General features: G+C 39.4%; 2 protein-coding genes across 11 annotated transcripts; one reads left to right on the top strand and one right to left on the bottom strand.

Annotated features, from left to right (window-relative positions):
• Positions 1 to 1,751: 1,751 nt before the first annotated feature.
• LOC130503184 (uncharacterized) lies at positions 1,752 to 5,881 on the bottom strand. Its single transcript, XM_056997866.1, has 4 exons — positions 3,274 to 5,881; positions 3,055 to 3,180; positions 2,666 to 2,967; positions 1,752 to 2,578 (listed from the first exon to the last, which is right to left on the bottom strand). Exon 1 carries the CDS (start codon positions 5,514 to 5,516, stop codon positions 4,584 to 4,586), a length of 933 nt encoding a protein of 310 aa, XP_056853846.1. The 5' UTR covers positions 5,517 to 5,881; the 3' UTR covers positions 1,752 to 2,578; positions 2,666 to 2,967; positions 3,055 to 3,180; positions 3,274 to 4,583.
• Positions 5,882 to 6,125: 244 nt separating this feature from the next.
• LOC108836688 (probable glutamate carboxypeptidase AMP1) lies at positions 6,126 to 11,775 on the top strand. Of its 10 annotated transcripts, none has more exons than XM_056997861.1 (18): positions 6,126 to 7,309; positions 7,531 to 7,926; positions 7,998 to 8,060; positions 8,136 to 8,223; positions 8,294 to 8,377; positions 8,467 to 8,555; positions 8,647 to 8,760; positions 8,828 to 8,968; positions 9,040 to 9,817; positions 9,898 to 10,032; positions 10,105 to 10,189; positions 10,269 to 10,414; positions 10,519 to 10,628; positions 10,732 to 10,840; positions 10,917 to 11,039; positions 11,116 to 11,171; positions 11,257 to 11,455; positions 11,533 to 11,775. In XM_056997861.1, the coding sequence occupies exons 1-9, from the start codon at positions 6,362 to 6,364 to the stop codon at positions 9,202 to 9,204; spliced, it is 2,088 nt and encodes a 695-aa protein (XP_056853841.1). In that variant the 5' UTR covers positions 6,126 to 6,361; the 3' UTR covers positions 9,205 to 9,817; positions 9,898 to 10,032; positions 10,105 to 10,189; positions 10,269 to 10,414; positions 10,519 to 10,628; positions 10,732 to 10,840; positions 10,917 to 11,039; positions 11,116 to 11,171; positions 11,257 to 11,455; positions 11,533 to 11,775. The 10 variants fall into 10 exon arrangements, with proteins under 10 accessions (XP_056853841.1, XP_056853845.1, XP_056853837.1 ...); XM_056997865.1 differs by having other exon boundaries at positions 10,912 to 11,039; positions 11,134 to 11,171; XM_056997857.1 differs by having other exon boundaries at positions 10,912 to 11,039.
• Positions 11,776 to 13,576: the final 1,801 nt, after the last annotated feature.

The raw sequence follows: 13,576 nt of genomic DNA, 5'->3' as shown, positions 1-13,576 counted from the left end.
CTGTGTATAGTGAGTGGTCCCCAAGAAGTAGCCAAATACCACTACTTATGCAGGAGTCCGTTTGACATTGGTCGCTTCAGTTTCCTCCAAGAAGGTGTAACCGAGGAACAGCACCTCGCTATGATAAATGGTAAGTATATTAACTTTCAGACAAAATAGTCAGAAAAACCTGTATACTAGAGATTGATATCTATACATATTGCAGATATAATGAGTCGGGGGCGGCTGACGTGCAGCGAAGAGGTCATCAATGAATTTAATGACCCGGAGAAACTCATGCTTATGCATCGGTTTTCGTTGGAAGTTGATAAAGCCACAAACTCTCTAGACCTTAACGTTGGAGTCGACCCTGGAATGGGTGATCACATTGTGCCGATTGCTCCCACTCAACCCGTCGTCAACCAACCAATACAGGATACCAATCCATTTGGTATACTTGAAGATAACGGTAGTATATGTATTCTTACCTATGGTTACATTTGATATCCAATACCCACTACAATTATATGCTTAATGTAGAAAGGAAGTAACGAAATATATGTAAAATGCAGCGAGGATTTCTCCAGTATCAGTCTTGAGAACTGCTTACGATCCCTCAACCTACAGTGGGATTAGTGGTGGATACGTTTCCTATGATCAAGCTCGGTACTGGGCGATGAGAGACAGCTATTATGAAAGCCTAATGGCATCAAGTTACGCGCTACAACTAGGCCGGATATATGGGGTTCCTGGCTCTGAATTTACTGGATATGTTCCCAGCGATCTCAACATAGTCAATTCAGGGGAGCAGGAAATCCCTCAATACCAAGCTCAAGTGGATGTATCTTCCACTGCCTCGTCAACTGAGTTCAATACCGGGCTTCAACTGGGAGGTCAGATCAACAACTCTACACTAGGAAATGGTAGAGGCCATGGTCAAGTTATATCTGAGATAGGTTTGTCGCTCTCAGCCAAAATATAGAAAACCTGGATAATGCCTTGTTATAACCGTTATTTTATTTGATATCCGGTTTTATACTGTGTAAATTGTAATTTAAGCTTTCTCGTTCATCACTGTAATTACATAGGTGAACCATCGAGGCGGGTGTTTGGTGAGGTTAACATAAAGCAAGAGGTGAAAGACGAGACTGAAGTGACGACTCAGGGTGGACAGAGAAATGCAGATGATGCAGTTGAAGGAACTCCCGGTGAAAAAGCCGGAGGCATTTGATGAAATTAAAGTATGGTTGGTTTGGAGTCTGGAAGATCAGTAGCAGTTATGTGTTTATAAATAACAGTGAACGCATGGAAGGTGTCCTTTTTAGGAGTTTCTATATTGGTTGCTTGTAAGATAAACTTTATCTACTATCTGTCCCTGCTTTGTAAGATAAACGTTATCTTATTTTGGGGTGTTTGTAAGATGTGGTAGTATGGGTTCATGTAATATGGTAACTCGTCTGTAACATAAATTAAGAACGTTTTCAATGTGAAATAGTTTGTTTCCCTTATCTGATTTGGATCGGGTGTTATAACAATCTATTGAAGAAGTTACTTAAGAATAAAACCGGTTTTACAATATCCTCTACCTTCAATTCGAAGGAATAACCGGTATTTCAGGATTTTCCTATTTAATATTGCAACGATTGACCGTTTTATCTTTCAACCTCCTAATCTTGGATGCTTTTAACATAACATCAAATGGTTTTAATACTAGATAACAGAAACTGATAAACTTATAAAGGTAAATAAGCATTATCCTGGTTGACATAAATAAGCATTACATAGCAGTAACATATAATATTAGATCCTCAGTAAAAAAGAAAGTCGTCCTACAACTTGGCATGAAACTCGTATATCATAACAGCCGCTCTATGTGCTTCATCGGTGATAATTGACGGAGTTATCCCACGGCATGGGTCAGAACCAAACAAGGAATGTGTTTGAATCAGGAGGGTTGCTGTGATAGCCGCTTCGCCAGGGTTTTCATTCTTGGCAACACCTTGAATCCTTTCTACAATCAGGGGAGTATCAACACCCGCAATAGATATGGAAGATTGTTTTACCAGTAGAGGAAACATTTCTGAGATAGGCAGAAGAGATTGCCGAAGTGCAGAATCCTCGTTTAAGTCAGGGTTGCAATCAAAAACATAAAGCTTTGATGCACTGAAATCCAGACATAATCCTATCCAGTGCTCTTTTCTGATGCATATTGGAAAGTAAAAACGGGTTCCAGGGGTAAAAGCCTGACAGCTATTAGCGAGCCCATCTACTAGACTCTTGCTGAATAGGAAAGCACCCTTATTCTTTTGCTTCTTGAATTTTGCATGGTTCCTACACAACAATGCTGCAAACCGACTGTCCAGAAACGCAGCACTTATGTCCACTTTACCGATACAATGATTATCGAAGGTGGATCGGACAACCCTCATAAGAATATCTACGACCTGAATTTACAGTTAGCTGGTGTCATAAATATACTCCACTTCTCCGTAGATCAGTTTTAAAATAATAACTTGCCTTGCCAGGTAACAAACGAGTTCTGTCCGCTATATCAATAAGGTCTTTATGGGTAACCGAGAGTCCACCAACGTTTATAAAACTGCAATAAAAAGGCTTTACTATATTATTCTACCAATCCACATGTCAAAATATATGAAATATTTCTGATGGATAAAATGAAATTTACCAAGGTTTCTTAAGTAGTGTGGACAGTCGAGCATACTTGTCACGAACAACCGACATATCATAATAGCTACCCCCACAAAGTTGACCTTCTCGAGCACGATTAAGTATGCTACTCCCGCACTGGTAACCGCTAAGTAAATACTGTGGGACTGTCTTGATACGCTTGCTTTTTCGAGAGAGGAAAGTATCTAGATGCGTCTCCAAACCATGATGAGTATTATTCTCTCCCATCTGATCGTGTTCACGCGAGGGTAAAGCATCTTTCTCTTGAGTCAGGCCCAAAGAGAAAGATGGTTGATCGAACTGCAATATCATATATGTGTTAATATTGTTATGACTGCGCTTGTCATAAATTGAGCATTATAATCAAGAAGAGGTCGGAGACCATACATCTGATCTAAGGCGATCCTCCGTTCCGCTGTGCCCCGATAGTGTACTCATTTGAGGTCTGCTATCTCCGACATTCACGTTTGTAGCGGCATAAGCGAGATTTTGTTTCGACTGCCATTTTTGGACCTTCGATTAAATAATGTTATACATCATGTTAAACATAAGGCTTCTCATATTAGTAACAAAAGGTAGTGCTGGGGGTAACTACTCTATACTTACGGGGGCAAACAGTTTTGATCCTGAGGAAGCTTCGTTGTTAAATTCAAAAAGAGGAGTACGTCGAGGAATGGTATTTTTATCTTGATGGGCGAGTACGAGGGTCCCCTTTAAAATAAAAGATATTATGAAGGTAGCAACATTTTGATAAATATCTGTAACCCAAATCAACATATGTAGTAAGTTACAAAATTTAATATAGACATACTTACATTAAGTTCCGGACGAGATATAGACCTGAGTTGATGTTTGCTTTCACCCAGCTTACCACCGGTTGGTAGTGAAGAGATTTCGTCTTGACCACGTCCGTCGGAAACCTAAAAAGTGAAATCGGAATACACTAATTGAAACCGGTAACACACTTATAATTATGGATTTAATATATGTTTACTCAATCTATATGATGAGGCAATCATGAAGCCGGATTTATCTTCAAATAGCCGGTGATTTCTTTCTTACAAATAACCGGTTATGCACTACAGGAAGATTCTTACAGGTGGTTGGTTGGGTGATCCAGGAGGAGTTGAATAATGACTGAGATTTTCCAACACATTAGCGATCACCCTGTTATTCTCGTCATCACCTTCCACTGCAGGTTGGTTGGAACAAGGTGGGATAGATGCATTGGAAGAAGACGGATTGATTGGGTGACACTCTGAAGCAGCATGCCCATTACCGGCCTCGCTTCGACCGGTTAGTTGTTTCGAAGAACTTGGCTTCGAGACATGACCATCTGACAGGATGATATTGTGACACCCTGAAACCTCATGTGCATGACCCTGGGCAAGTGAAACCAGAATTTCCGATTTCATTTGCTTTATCATTCCAGACACAGTGGCTAGAACGTCATCTTTGTACTGTACAGATGACAAAGCTAACTGTTTCATGGAGTCAATGCCAGACGACACTTTGCCTTCGATCCGCTGGAGCTCAGGTTTGAGAAGGGAAAGCACAATTGGTGAAATTTTATCTTCTTCTGCTTCTATGCTCTGTTTCTCCTTCCCTCGGGTCTGCTTCTTCTTGCCATTTGGTTTGGAGTCTTCCCGCATCTTCTCAACATCAGATTTTGTTACTCCACCTTTGAACATATCTTTGGAGAACACAAACTTTTGAAATATAAGCTTCAAAAGGTTGTCAACTTTGATATCAAACACCTCGTCTGGCCAACCCAAAACAGAATCATTGAGTGGCCGATGAGGATCTTCGGGGATAATGCTGTTCACAACAGCCTACACAACATGGAAGTATCCAATTCCGGTTAAATAATTACTACAAGCACGATTAATATAGGTAATAATATTAGTACTAATTATTCAGTTAAATATGATGTTTACCTCCGATTTTCTGTCTACTTCCCTTGCGTGGGCAGGATTCAAAGTCTTCCTCCTTGCCTTGCTAACAGGGGACTCTATTTCATCATCATCACTTTCCGATTCGGAAGAAGAACACGCATCCTGAACCACTTCTGTCAAAGCAGGGACAGCTTCAACAATTACAAGCTGGAGAGCTAGAGCAAAGCCTTTAAGCGCAATGGTATCTTGAGACAAGGATATCTCATCCCTTTTTTTGATACTGGTCATCAGCATATCGAATGCAATACGACCCCATGGAAAAGACAAAAACTCTTCTATGTCTCCAAGTAGCTCAGCGTACTCCTTTAGCATTTTCATCTTAAGATTTGTTGACAGCAACACAGATGAAACTATTGCAAGGCATGCCAATTTCATCCGGATATCTGGATCTGTAACCGTTTTTTTTCGTAGCATCTTCACAGCCTGAGATACTCGCATTTCTTCCATACTCCCAAATAGTTCGGGCCAATAAGGTTTCTCGTTGATATTCTTCTTCTTCATCTTCTGCTTTTTGGGGATTTCACCGCAAGGAAGCCCAGTGACTATGGCAAACTCCCTCAATGAAAACCTAATAGGATTTCCGGCAAACCGAAACCAAGCTTCGTGTTTTTTTTCGACCTTCAACTGTCGAGATAGTAGATATCTAGCAAATCTACCAGAAAATGCAGGTTTTTCGGCTATCTCGATGAGTTTACCAAACGACGACTCTCTCAGGTACTGGATCTCAGCTTCGTTGAGAGCATTAAGTATGGTGTTTATTGCTCGAGAAGACTGGTAAGTAAGCACTCTGACGCCGACTGGTTCCTCGCCATCCGCAAAAACCATCTGAGGTAACTCAACTTCGGGTTCTTCCACGAGATCTTCATGGTAATCGACTATTCTCGAAGAAACCATTTTGATTTTAGAGAAAACAGATTTTTTAGAAACGTCTATGAGCGATTTGTAGAGAAAACAGAGGTTGGTGGCAAATAAATAAGACCTGAGATTTAGTTTCAAAAATCACATATGTTGTAGAACGAAAGTCTGAACGAAAAAATCTAGGGGTCTTTGCACTTTTAACACTTATAGATATTTCAACACCTTATGTTCTTTGCATAATTATCTTTTCCTTTATGCAACCGCCTCAACCTGTTGTGACGTCAGTAATTTGACAGGCGCATGTGCTCCACTCTTTTATCAAATGAGGGATAGTTCTGGGATTACCGAAATTGCTACAGCCCTTTTACCACCTAGCTAATATCTAGACGAAACTTTACCATCTAGTGCAAATTCCCTAAAATGAAAGAAAACAAAAATAATAGTACTATATAAAAGAATATACCTCTTTGGAGACTCACTATACCACTAAAAAAACATACACCACTTTTGTTATTATAAATACATGCAGCTTTTCATTCGACTCGACCGACACTTGTGATGTCTTAGCATCCAAATAGTCGTTTACATGTTTCTCAAGTGATCTTTCAACCGATTAAAGCATATCCTATATATATATTCAACTTCTTAGTCTTTTTTAACTGAACTGTTAAAGAAAACAAAGCAGAAGAAGAAGAAGAAGATCAACAACAATGTATTTGACCAAATAAAATAACAAAATAGACAAGACACAGAAAAGGACAAAGATGATTAGTAATAAAAAGAAAGACACTTGACGACAAAAAAGCATATCAAAAGATAGTTACTTTGGCTTAGCCACTACTTTGCTTAAACAATTACTCACTTCTCTCTCTCTCTCTGCAATGTCGCAGCCTCGCGTCTCTTTCCGACATCCACCGCCGCTCTGTTCTTTCCTCTTCGCCATAGTCCTCTTAGTCGCCACTTTCTACACCCTCCACCACCCAGACGCCACTCCTCCTCATCTCTTCTCCCCAAACAAACACAACTCCCTCACTCTCCGCCGCCTCTTCCTCTCCTCCGCCTCCAACGCCACCGTCTCCTCCTACCTCCACTCCTTAACCCGTCACCCTCACCTCGCCGGAACAAAACCCTCTCTAGACACGCTCAACTACGTCCTAAACCACTTCCAAAGCCTCCGACTCGATGACACCCGCGTCGCCGAGTACGAAGCTCTCCTCTCTTACCCTACGCACTTCTCCCTCACCGCGCGTTTTAGCAACGACAACACGACTCTGGAGTTCGACTTAAACGACGACGTTTCCTCTTCCTCCGACGTCGTTATGCCGTACCACGCTTACTCCCCGTCTGGCTCCGCGTCTGGGAACGTCGTCTTCGTGAACCACGGCGAGGAGAGAGACTACCGAGCCCTCGAGATGGTCGGAGTGAGCGTGAGAGGCTGTTTGGTTTTAGTTCGAAAGGGAGAGACTCTTGGAAGAGGAGTGATCGTGAAGACGGCAGAGACTAAAGGTGCTCTCGGCGTCTTGATATACGACGAGAAAGACGGTGGTGGGCTCGGGGGCATCGAGAGAGGCACGGTGATGAGAGGAATCGGTGACCCGGTTACTCCGGGTTGGCCCGGTGTCGTCGGAGGAGAGAAGCTAAGTTTGGAGGATGATCTTGTCTCTAAAAGATTCCCAAAGATTCCATCTTTGCCTCTGTCTCTCCACAATGCAGAGATCATATTGGCTTCTCTGGCCAGAGCAAAAGCTCCGGTGGAGTGGCAAACGGGTCGGGTTGGGTCAAGTCAACGGGTTGGCCCGGGACGGGTTGTTGTCAACATGAGCTTACAGGTAAAACCGTTTTTTTAATTATACAGAGGTATCTTGGCCCCACAGTAATGGTCCAGACTAGTCACGTGTTAGCACGTGTCAGTCCTCTGTCCCTGGCGATGCCGAAATATTAATTCGACAGTGGTCGAGATTTGAACCCCCATGGTGGAACTCACGGTCTTTTCTTGGTTTTGACTTTTTTTTTTTGTAATTAAAAAAGTCTTTGGTTTTGTTTTTACAAGGTGGAGATGAAGATGAAGAAGATTCACAATGTTGTGGCTACAATAAGAGGTAGTGAGGAGCCAGACCGGTACGTGATTCTTGGGAACCACAGAGACGCGTGGACTTATGGAGCTGTTGATCCAAACAGTGGAACTTCTGCTTTGCTTGACATTGGTCGACGATTCTCTCTGTTGCTTGAATCTGGCTGGAGACCACGTAGGAGCATTCTCCTTTGTAGTTGGGACGCTGAAGAGTTCGGAATGGTTGGGTCAACTGAATGGGTTGAGGAACATGTTCTTAACTTAGGTGCAAGTGCTGTGGCTTATCTTAATGTAGATTGTGCTGTCCAAGGCTCTGGATTTTTTGCTGGTGCAACTCCTCAACTAGACAATGTTCTTGTAGATGCATTAAAGCTGGTAAATAATAATAATACTAATGTGGACATTCTCAAGTAATTTCAAAAAGTCAATTCTATTTTTGTGGTCAGGTTCAAGATCCTGATGATGTAACCTTGACAGTGGAAGAGACATTCAAGTCTCAGAATAACATTGTGAGTAGAGGCTTCTTTCTTTTTTTTGTTAACCACACACATAAGGGTGTCTTATGCTTTGAATGGACTCTGCAGATAGAGAGGCTAAGTAGAGTAGATTCCGATTTTTCCGGTTTTCTTCATCATGCTGGGATACCATCTATAGACATGTACTATGGAGCAGGTAAAGAAGAACTTGAGATCTTCAGAATGTGATGATGTATTAATATGTATGTTGAGTTTTTTTTTTTCAGATTATCCTGTCTACCATACTGCTTTTGACTCCTATGATTGGATGATCCGCAATGCAGATCCATTGTTTCATCGTCATGTTGCCAGTAAAAGCCTTTGTTTTCTTTCTCTAGTTTTCATGGCTGCTTATGCAGAGAGGTTTGACTTATCTTCTGTGCTTTGTTATATCTCTCAGTGGCTGGAATTTGGGGGCTTTTGGGAATCATCTTGGCTGATGAGCCAGTCTTACCGTTTGATTACATCTCTTATGCACAACAGTTGCAGGTATATAGGCTCTCCTCCTCCTCACTCCCTTTATAGATAAAGATAGAAAGGAAAAACTGAGTTTATATATGTTTTGGTTTATTGGTATCAGGCACATAGAGATACATTGAGCAAGCTCTTAGAAGGGAAAGTCTCTGTTGATCCCTTAAGCGTGGCGATACAAGAGTTCTCTTTAGTTACTAGAGAAGTTGCAGATGAAGCAAAGGTTTTTTTGCTTTTGTCTTCTTTTCTTGGTCACACACCTATTCCTAAGTTGATGATCGATTTTGCAGAAGCTAAAGAAAGGAGCATACAGCAAAAATGATGTTGCAGGAGCTGCTAAGAGAAGAGAGCTAAATGACAGAATGATGCTTGCAGAAAGAGGGTTCTTGGATTCAGAAGGGATCAGAGGGAAAGAATGGTTCAAGCATCTTGTGAGTAAATTAAAAACAATCTGCCTTCACCATTTTTCATAACTCATGTGTTTTGTGTGTTTATTTATAAGGTGTATGGGCCTGCAGCAGAGCCAGAGAGCAAGCTAGGTTTTTTCCCGGGAATAGCAGATGCAATTGCAACAAACTCATCAGAGGGAGTAATCAAGCATGAGATATGGAGAGTCACAAGAGCTATTCAGAGAGCAAGCAAAGCTCTTAAAGGAGGGTTCACATGAGCAGAAACTTCAAAGACTTCTCTCCTCTGTGTATATATTGTGTGACTGTAGATTTTAGAAGCACAATTCTTGTTCAAAGTCTTCAAAGACTTATCTTAATGATAGACAACATCACTGATCCAGACACTTGTTAATGTAAAAACCCTTGCCACTTGACCACTATGTAATACCCATTTGTTGCCAAAAAGCTACTTCACCTATCACTGTATAAAGTCTTATCTTAATATATAAAACAGACTTTTCTGGCTTCTCAATGTGTCCACGTCGCTTTTGGAGGCTGGGGCATTTTGCGACATGTGTCGCGACATCATTGCTCTATTCCTTTTTTCCTTTCACGCGCTTTGTTTTAGTTTCTGAATCAGGCACTTCGTCTTCCTGACATCGCTGCGATCTCGTCCTCAAACCTCAATCGGCGACGTAGAGCAGTAACGTCTATCCTTTCAATTAATCACATCTTTACTCCGACTTTTATCGATTGCTCCAATCCGCCTAACGTCTCTCCTCAAGTGTCTCTATCACCATAGGGGAAATTAGGACACTGTGCCGTCTAATGTTGAAGCTTTTTTGATTGTCGATGGATTTTACGATTTCTTGTCCGTAACGGTTACATACTGTTCGTGATCATCTTTTTAAAACGTTGTCACTTTTTCAATTGCTATATGAGTCATTTTCTTTTATTTTCTTTGCTATTAGGTACTCACTTTAATCCAACCATAAGGGAAAAGAGTGCTAGAGCTTGGAGCTGGCATCAATCGTTTCAATTGTGAACTGGCTCAAAAGGCTGGTTAAGTCATCTTCCTTGACTTCATCGAAAGTGCCATTAAGAAGGTTTGTTTTACCACTATTTTGGTTTGATAGCTCTTTGTATTAAGTTTCTTTGGTCATGGTGTGTTCTTGTAGAATGAAAGTGACATTTCCAGACCTGAAAACCGAATATGGATCCGCTGACTTATTTTCCCAAATTATGTGTCTCTCAGATAAAGAGGTAATATCCATTTCCCATTATGTGATTCTCTTTTTGCTGTAAAAGAGAAGAAATTCTAAATCTTTTAGATGGGATGCAGGTGGAGTTTTTGGCAGAAGGAATGCTTGGATGGGTGAAAGCCAGGAGCATACATTTTCTTCAGAGAATCATGTTTCTTTTAATCATAAGAAGGCAAGCGAAAATCAATACCCCACTCACTATCATGAACCAAGATTCTATACAAAGGTTGGTTGTCACTTGGCTCCACTCTCTCATATCTAATGTTTTGGATGACTTGAGCTTCCTTTTTAGAGTGTGCTAAATTTTAAAACGTATGGTGTAAAATGCAGTTTTTCAACGAACGCAAACACGTGATGCTTCTGGCAAATCATTTGAGCTCACTATGGTTGGTTGAAAATGCATTAGGGCGTATGTGAAAAACAAGGAGAATCAAAATCAGGTAACTAATTATTTTCTTTATTAGACTGTCTACTTTTGTTATCATTTGATGGTCTTCCTTATTCACTGCCAAGAGGTAAAGCTTTATGTCCATGTTATGTCAGATTTGCTGGATTTGGCAAAAAGTAAGCGTGGAGAATGACAAGGATTTCCACAAAGATATCCTGATAACTCTCCGTCATTTACAGCAGTGACACTATTCTCCACATCCAAGTAAGCAGCAATCACTCTTGAAGATTCATATCGCTTTTAAGAGTAATCATCATCTGTCTCTTTTTTCCAAGACAAGCCAGCTCTGTTTATGACATTCTTCAAGTGACTATTGCAAGAGTGATGAAACTCCGTTCCAGTATTCGCAGAGTACATCAAACAAAGAGGATATGATATCCATGATGTTCAAGCCTATGGACAGGTTTGTGTTCATAATAAAATTTTTTTTATTATTTTCTGTTTTGAGGGTGTTATGAGTCATGAAACCTTCTTTCCAGTAATGCTGAAAGATGCAGGTTTTCAGGATGTGATCGATGAGGACATTATTGATCAGGTTACTCTCATACACGTACATGTACAAATCTACATTTCTTTGTGTGATATGCTGATTTTAACGTATAGTATTTATATATTCTCAGTTTGTCAAGTCCTCAGACGTGCGTTAGAGAAAGTGGAGAAAGAAAAGGAAGAATTTAATCATCTGCGACTTCTCAGAAGTCAAAAAACATGATCAATCAGAAAGAATCAGTTCAAGAAATTTCTCCTGTTGTTAAAATCAAAGGCTAACCGTGATGGAGATGATCAAGGTTAAAAACACTTCAGAACACCATACGAAAAGTATGATTTAAAGCTACAGATTTTTTTACAGAAGTGAAAATGTCACGAAACAAATCATAATCTTGGTTGCTTTCCAGCAGGCAACAGGTGTGAAACTGTTCCAGCTAACAACAACCTCAACGACGGCCACAGTCGTCTTCATGAGATGGAGTCTAAAATAAAAAAAATTGTTCTTTTTTAATCACCATACTCCGAGTATTCCAATCTTTCAATACAAGTCATATACTTTTGCATTTCTCATAACTTCGTAGCCAAACTTATGTATTCTTCAGTTTGATTTAGTTCCTGGATTGAATCAGAGTTTCAAAAAAGTTCTTGCATACGAAGAGAAGTTAGAAACATCATTCCACGAACCATTGTTTCTAATAAACCAGCTGCAATAATATAATCCAAATCTTTGTAGTTCACAGGTAATATGACCGGGAACCATTGTCTCTAATAACTCGGTTTCCACATGTTGCTCTGTCTTTTATTCAAAATATAATATTTTTTCCAGTCATCCGTTTTGAATGACTATATGAACACAAAAATGGTGGGAAAATAAACACAGAACTTGAAAAAAGCATAAACACAGAATGGAAACATATAATTTCATAAATGATTTTACATCTTCAACCAAAAACAAAAACAAAAAATAATTAAAAGAAACATCAGACGTAGCCAATACGAAAACAATAGGCATAGTGGCTTTAACCACGTGAAAAAATAATTTAGTGGTCTCTGAAACTTTTTAAAATGTAAATCAACCCATAGCTATCAAAAGATACACTCATAAGACAGAAAAAAACACACAGCATTACTATTACTTACTCGATAAAATTACTATAACTTTCTCCATTTGTACCATCACTAAACCAAGCACCATCCTATAGCAGCTTTTGCACCCTCCAAAAAAAACAAATATAAACTTTCGAACAAAATGCAATTGAAAATAATATCCCAATTTGGTTAGTTTTTTCTTTGTGGAAGCAACTTAGCCTAATGGTTAAGGTCTAAAGGCTTCTACACCCAGGTCTGGGGTTCGATTCCCAGACTATGCAATTTATTGCAGATTTTCTCAAATCCAGGTTTCAAGTCCCGGAGAGAGCGCGATTTATTAGGCAACTATGGAGATTATAGAAGGAAGCATTACATGCAACTATGCGATTATGGAAGGAAGGATTACAAGAGATCTTCAACATGGTGCAAGTAAATCTGATCAGGCGTGGATCTTCATAGGACGGCTCAGATGATGCAGTTAGGCGTAGATCTTCATAAGACAGGTAGTATTGTCGGTTGTCGAATCGTCTATGTAATGTTCCTAATAATTGTAATTGTAATATCATAATAAATCAGCGTTAAAAAAAAAAATAATATCCCAACCCACCGCTTAGAAAATAAGTTATATTATTGAATATTTCCATTACTACACAAAACATAAACTAAATATACCAATTCTACAATGTTCAAGTATTATCTAGGTAGCAAATATCATCAGCTTTTCCTGCTCTGCATATAAACAACATGAACAAATATCCACAATAGAAAAACCCATAAAAATAATATGTCTAAACCCGGCGCTACGTACCCCTAACTTTTTTTTTGGTAATTTCCAATAGCATTTTTGTTATCTTCTTTACTTTGGAATTTCTCTCTTTTTATTTAAAATCTGCTAAATTATTTGTCTTCGTCTAATTATTTTTCTACTTTCCACTTTATCATCCAAAAAAACAACAACCCTAAAAACACTTCATTCGTAGAAATGTAAAATATATAAAAATTAAAACATCAACCATAACAACTATTATTACAAAACACAATGACCTTCCAATAAATCTTCGCTACTTTTACCTAGCTGTAATTTCTTACTAACACTCTTATACAAAATTGAACAGGCCAAAATATGAATACATCAACTTAACGTGGTTTACAAATTCAATCAGAGAATGCAATTCCAATTTATTAGACAACACAATGTACGAACCCGGCGCGTAGCGCCGGAAAACCACTAGTTAACTATAATATCAACTTTTAGCTACTTTACTTAGACAACTTAACCAACCATAATAATCATTAGATAATTATTATCTTTGATAATAAATTAATAATATTTTTAATGAGTTTTATATTGGATCAGCTTAT

The sequence above is a fragment of the Raphanus sativus genome, unplaced genomic scaffold (genome assembly GCF_000801105.2).
Source record: "Raphanus sativus cultivar WK10039 unplaced genomic scaffold, ASM80110v3 Scaffold0850, whole genome shotgun sequence".
Taxonomy (NCBI): domain Eukaryota; kingdom Viridiplantae; phylum Streptophyta; class Magnoliopsida; order Brassicales; family Brassicaceae; genus Raphanus; species Raphanus sativus.
This window is presented reverse-complemented; position numbering and strand designations above follow the sequence as displayed.

Bases quoted from the DNA above. Each gene is read 5' to 3' on its own strand.
- LOC130503184 (XM_056997866.1), bottom strand. From the start codon at position 5,516: ATGGTTTCTTCGAGAATAGTCGATTACCATGAAGATCTCGTGGAAGAA.
- LOC108836688 (XM_056997859.1), top strand. From the start codon at position 6,362: ATGTCGCAGCCTCGCGTCTCTTTCCGACATCCACCGCCGCTCTGTTCT. The intron at 8,378-8,466 runs GTAAAAGCCTTT...TATATCTCTCAG, and splicing joins GTTTCATCGTCATGTTGCCA to TGGCTGGAATTTGGGGGCTT. The intron at 8,556-8,646 runs GTATATAGGCTC...TATTGGTATCAG, and splicing joins CTTATGCACAACAGTTGCAG to GCACATAGAGATACATTGAG.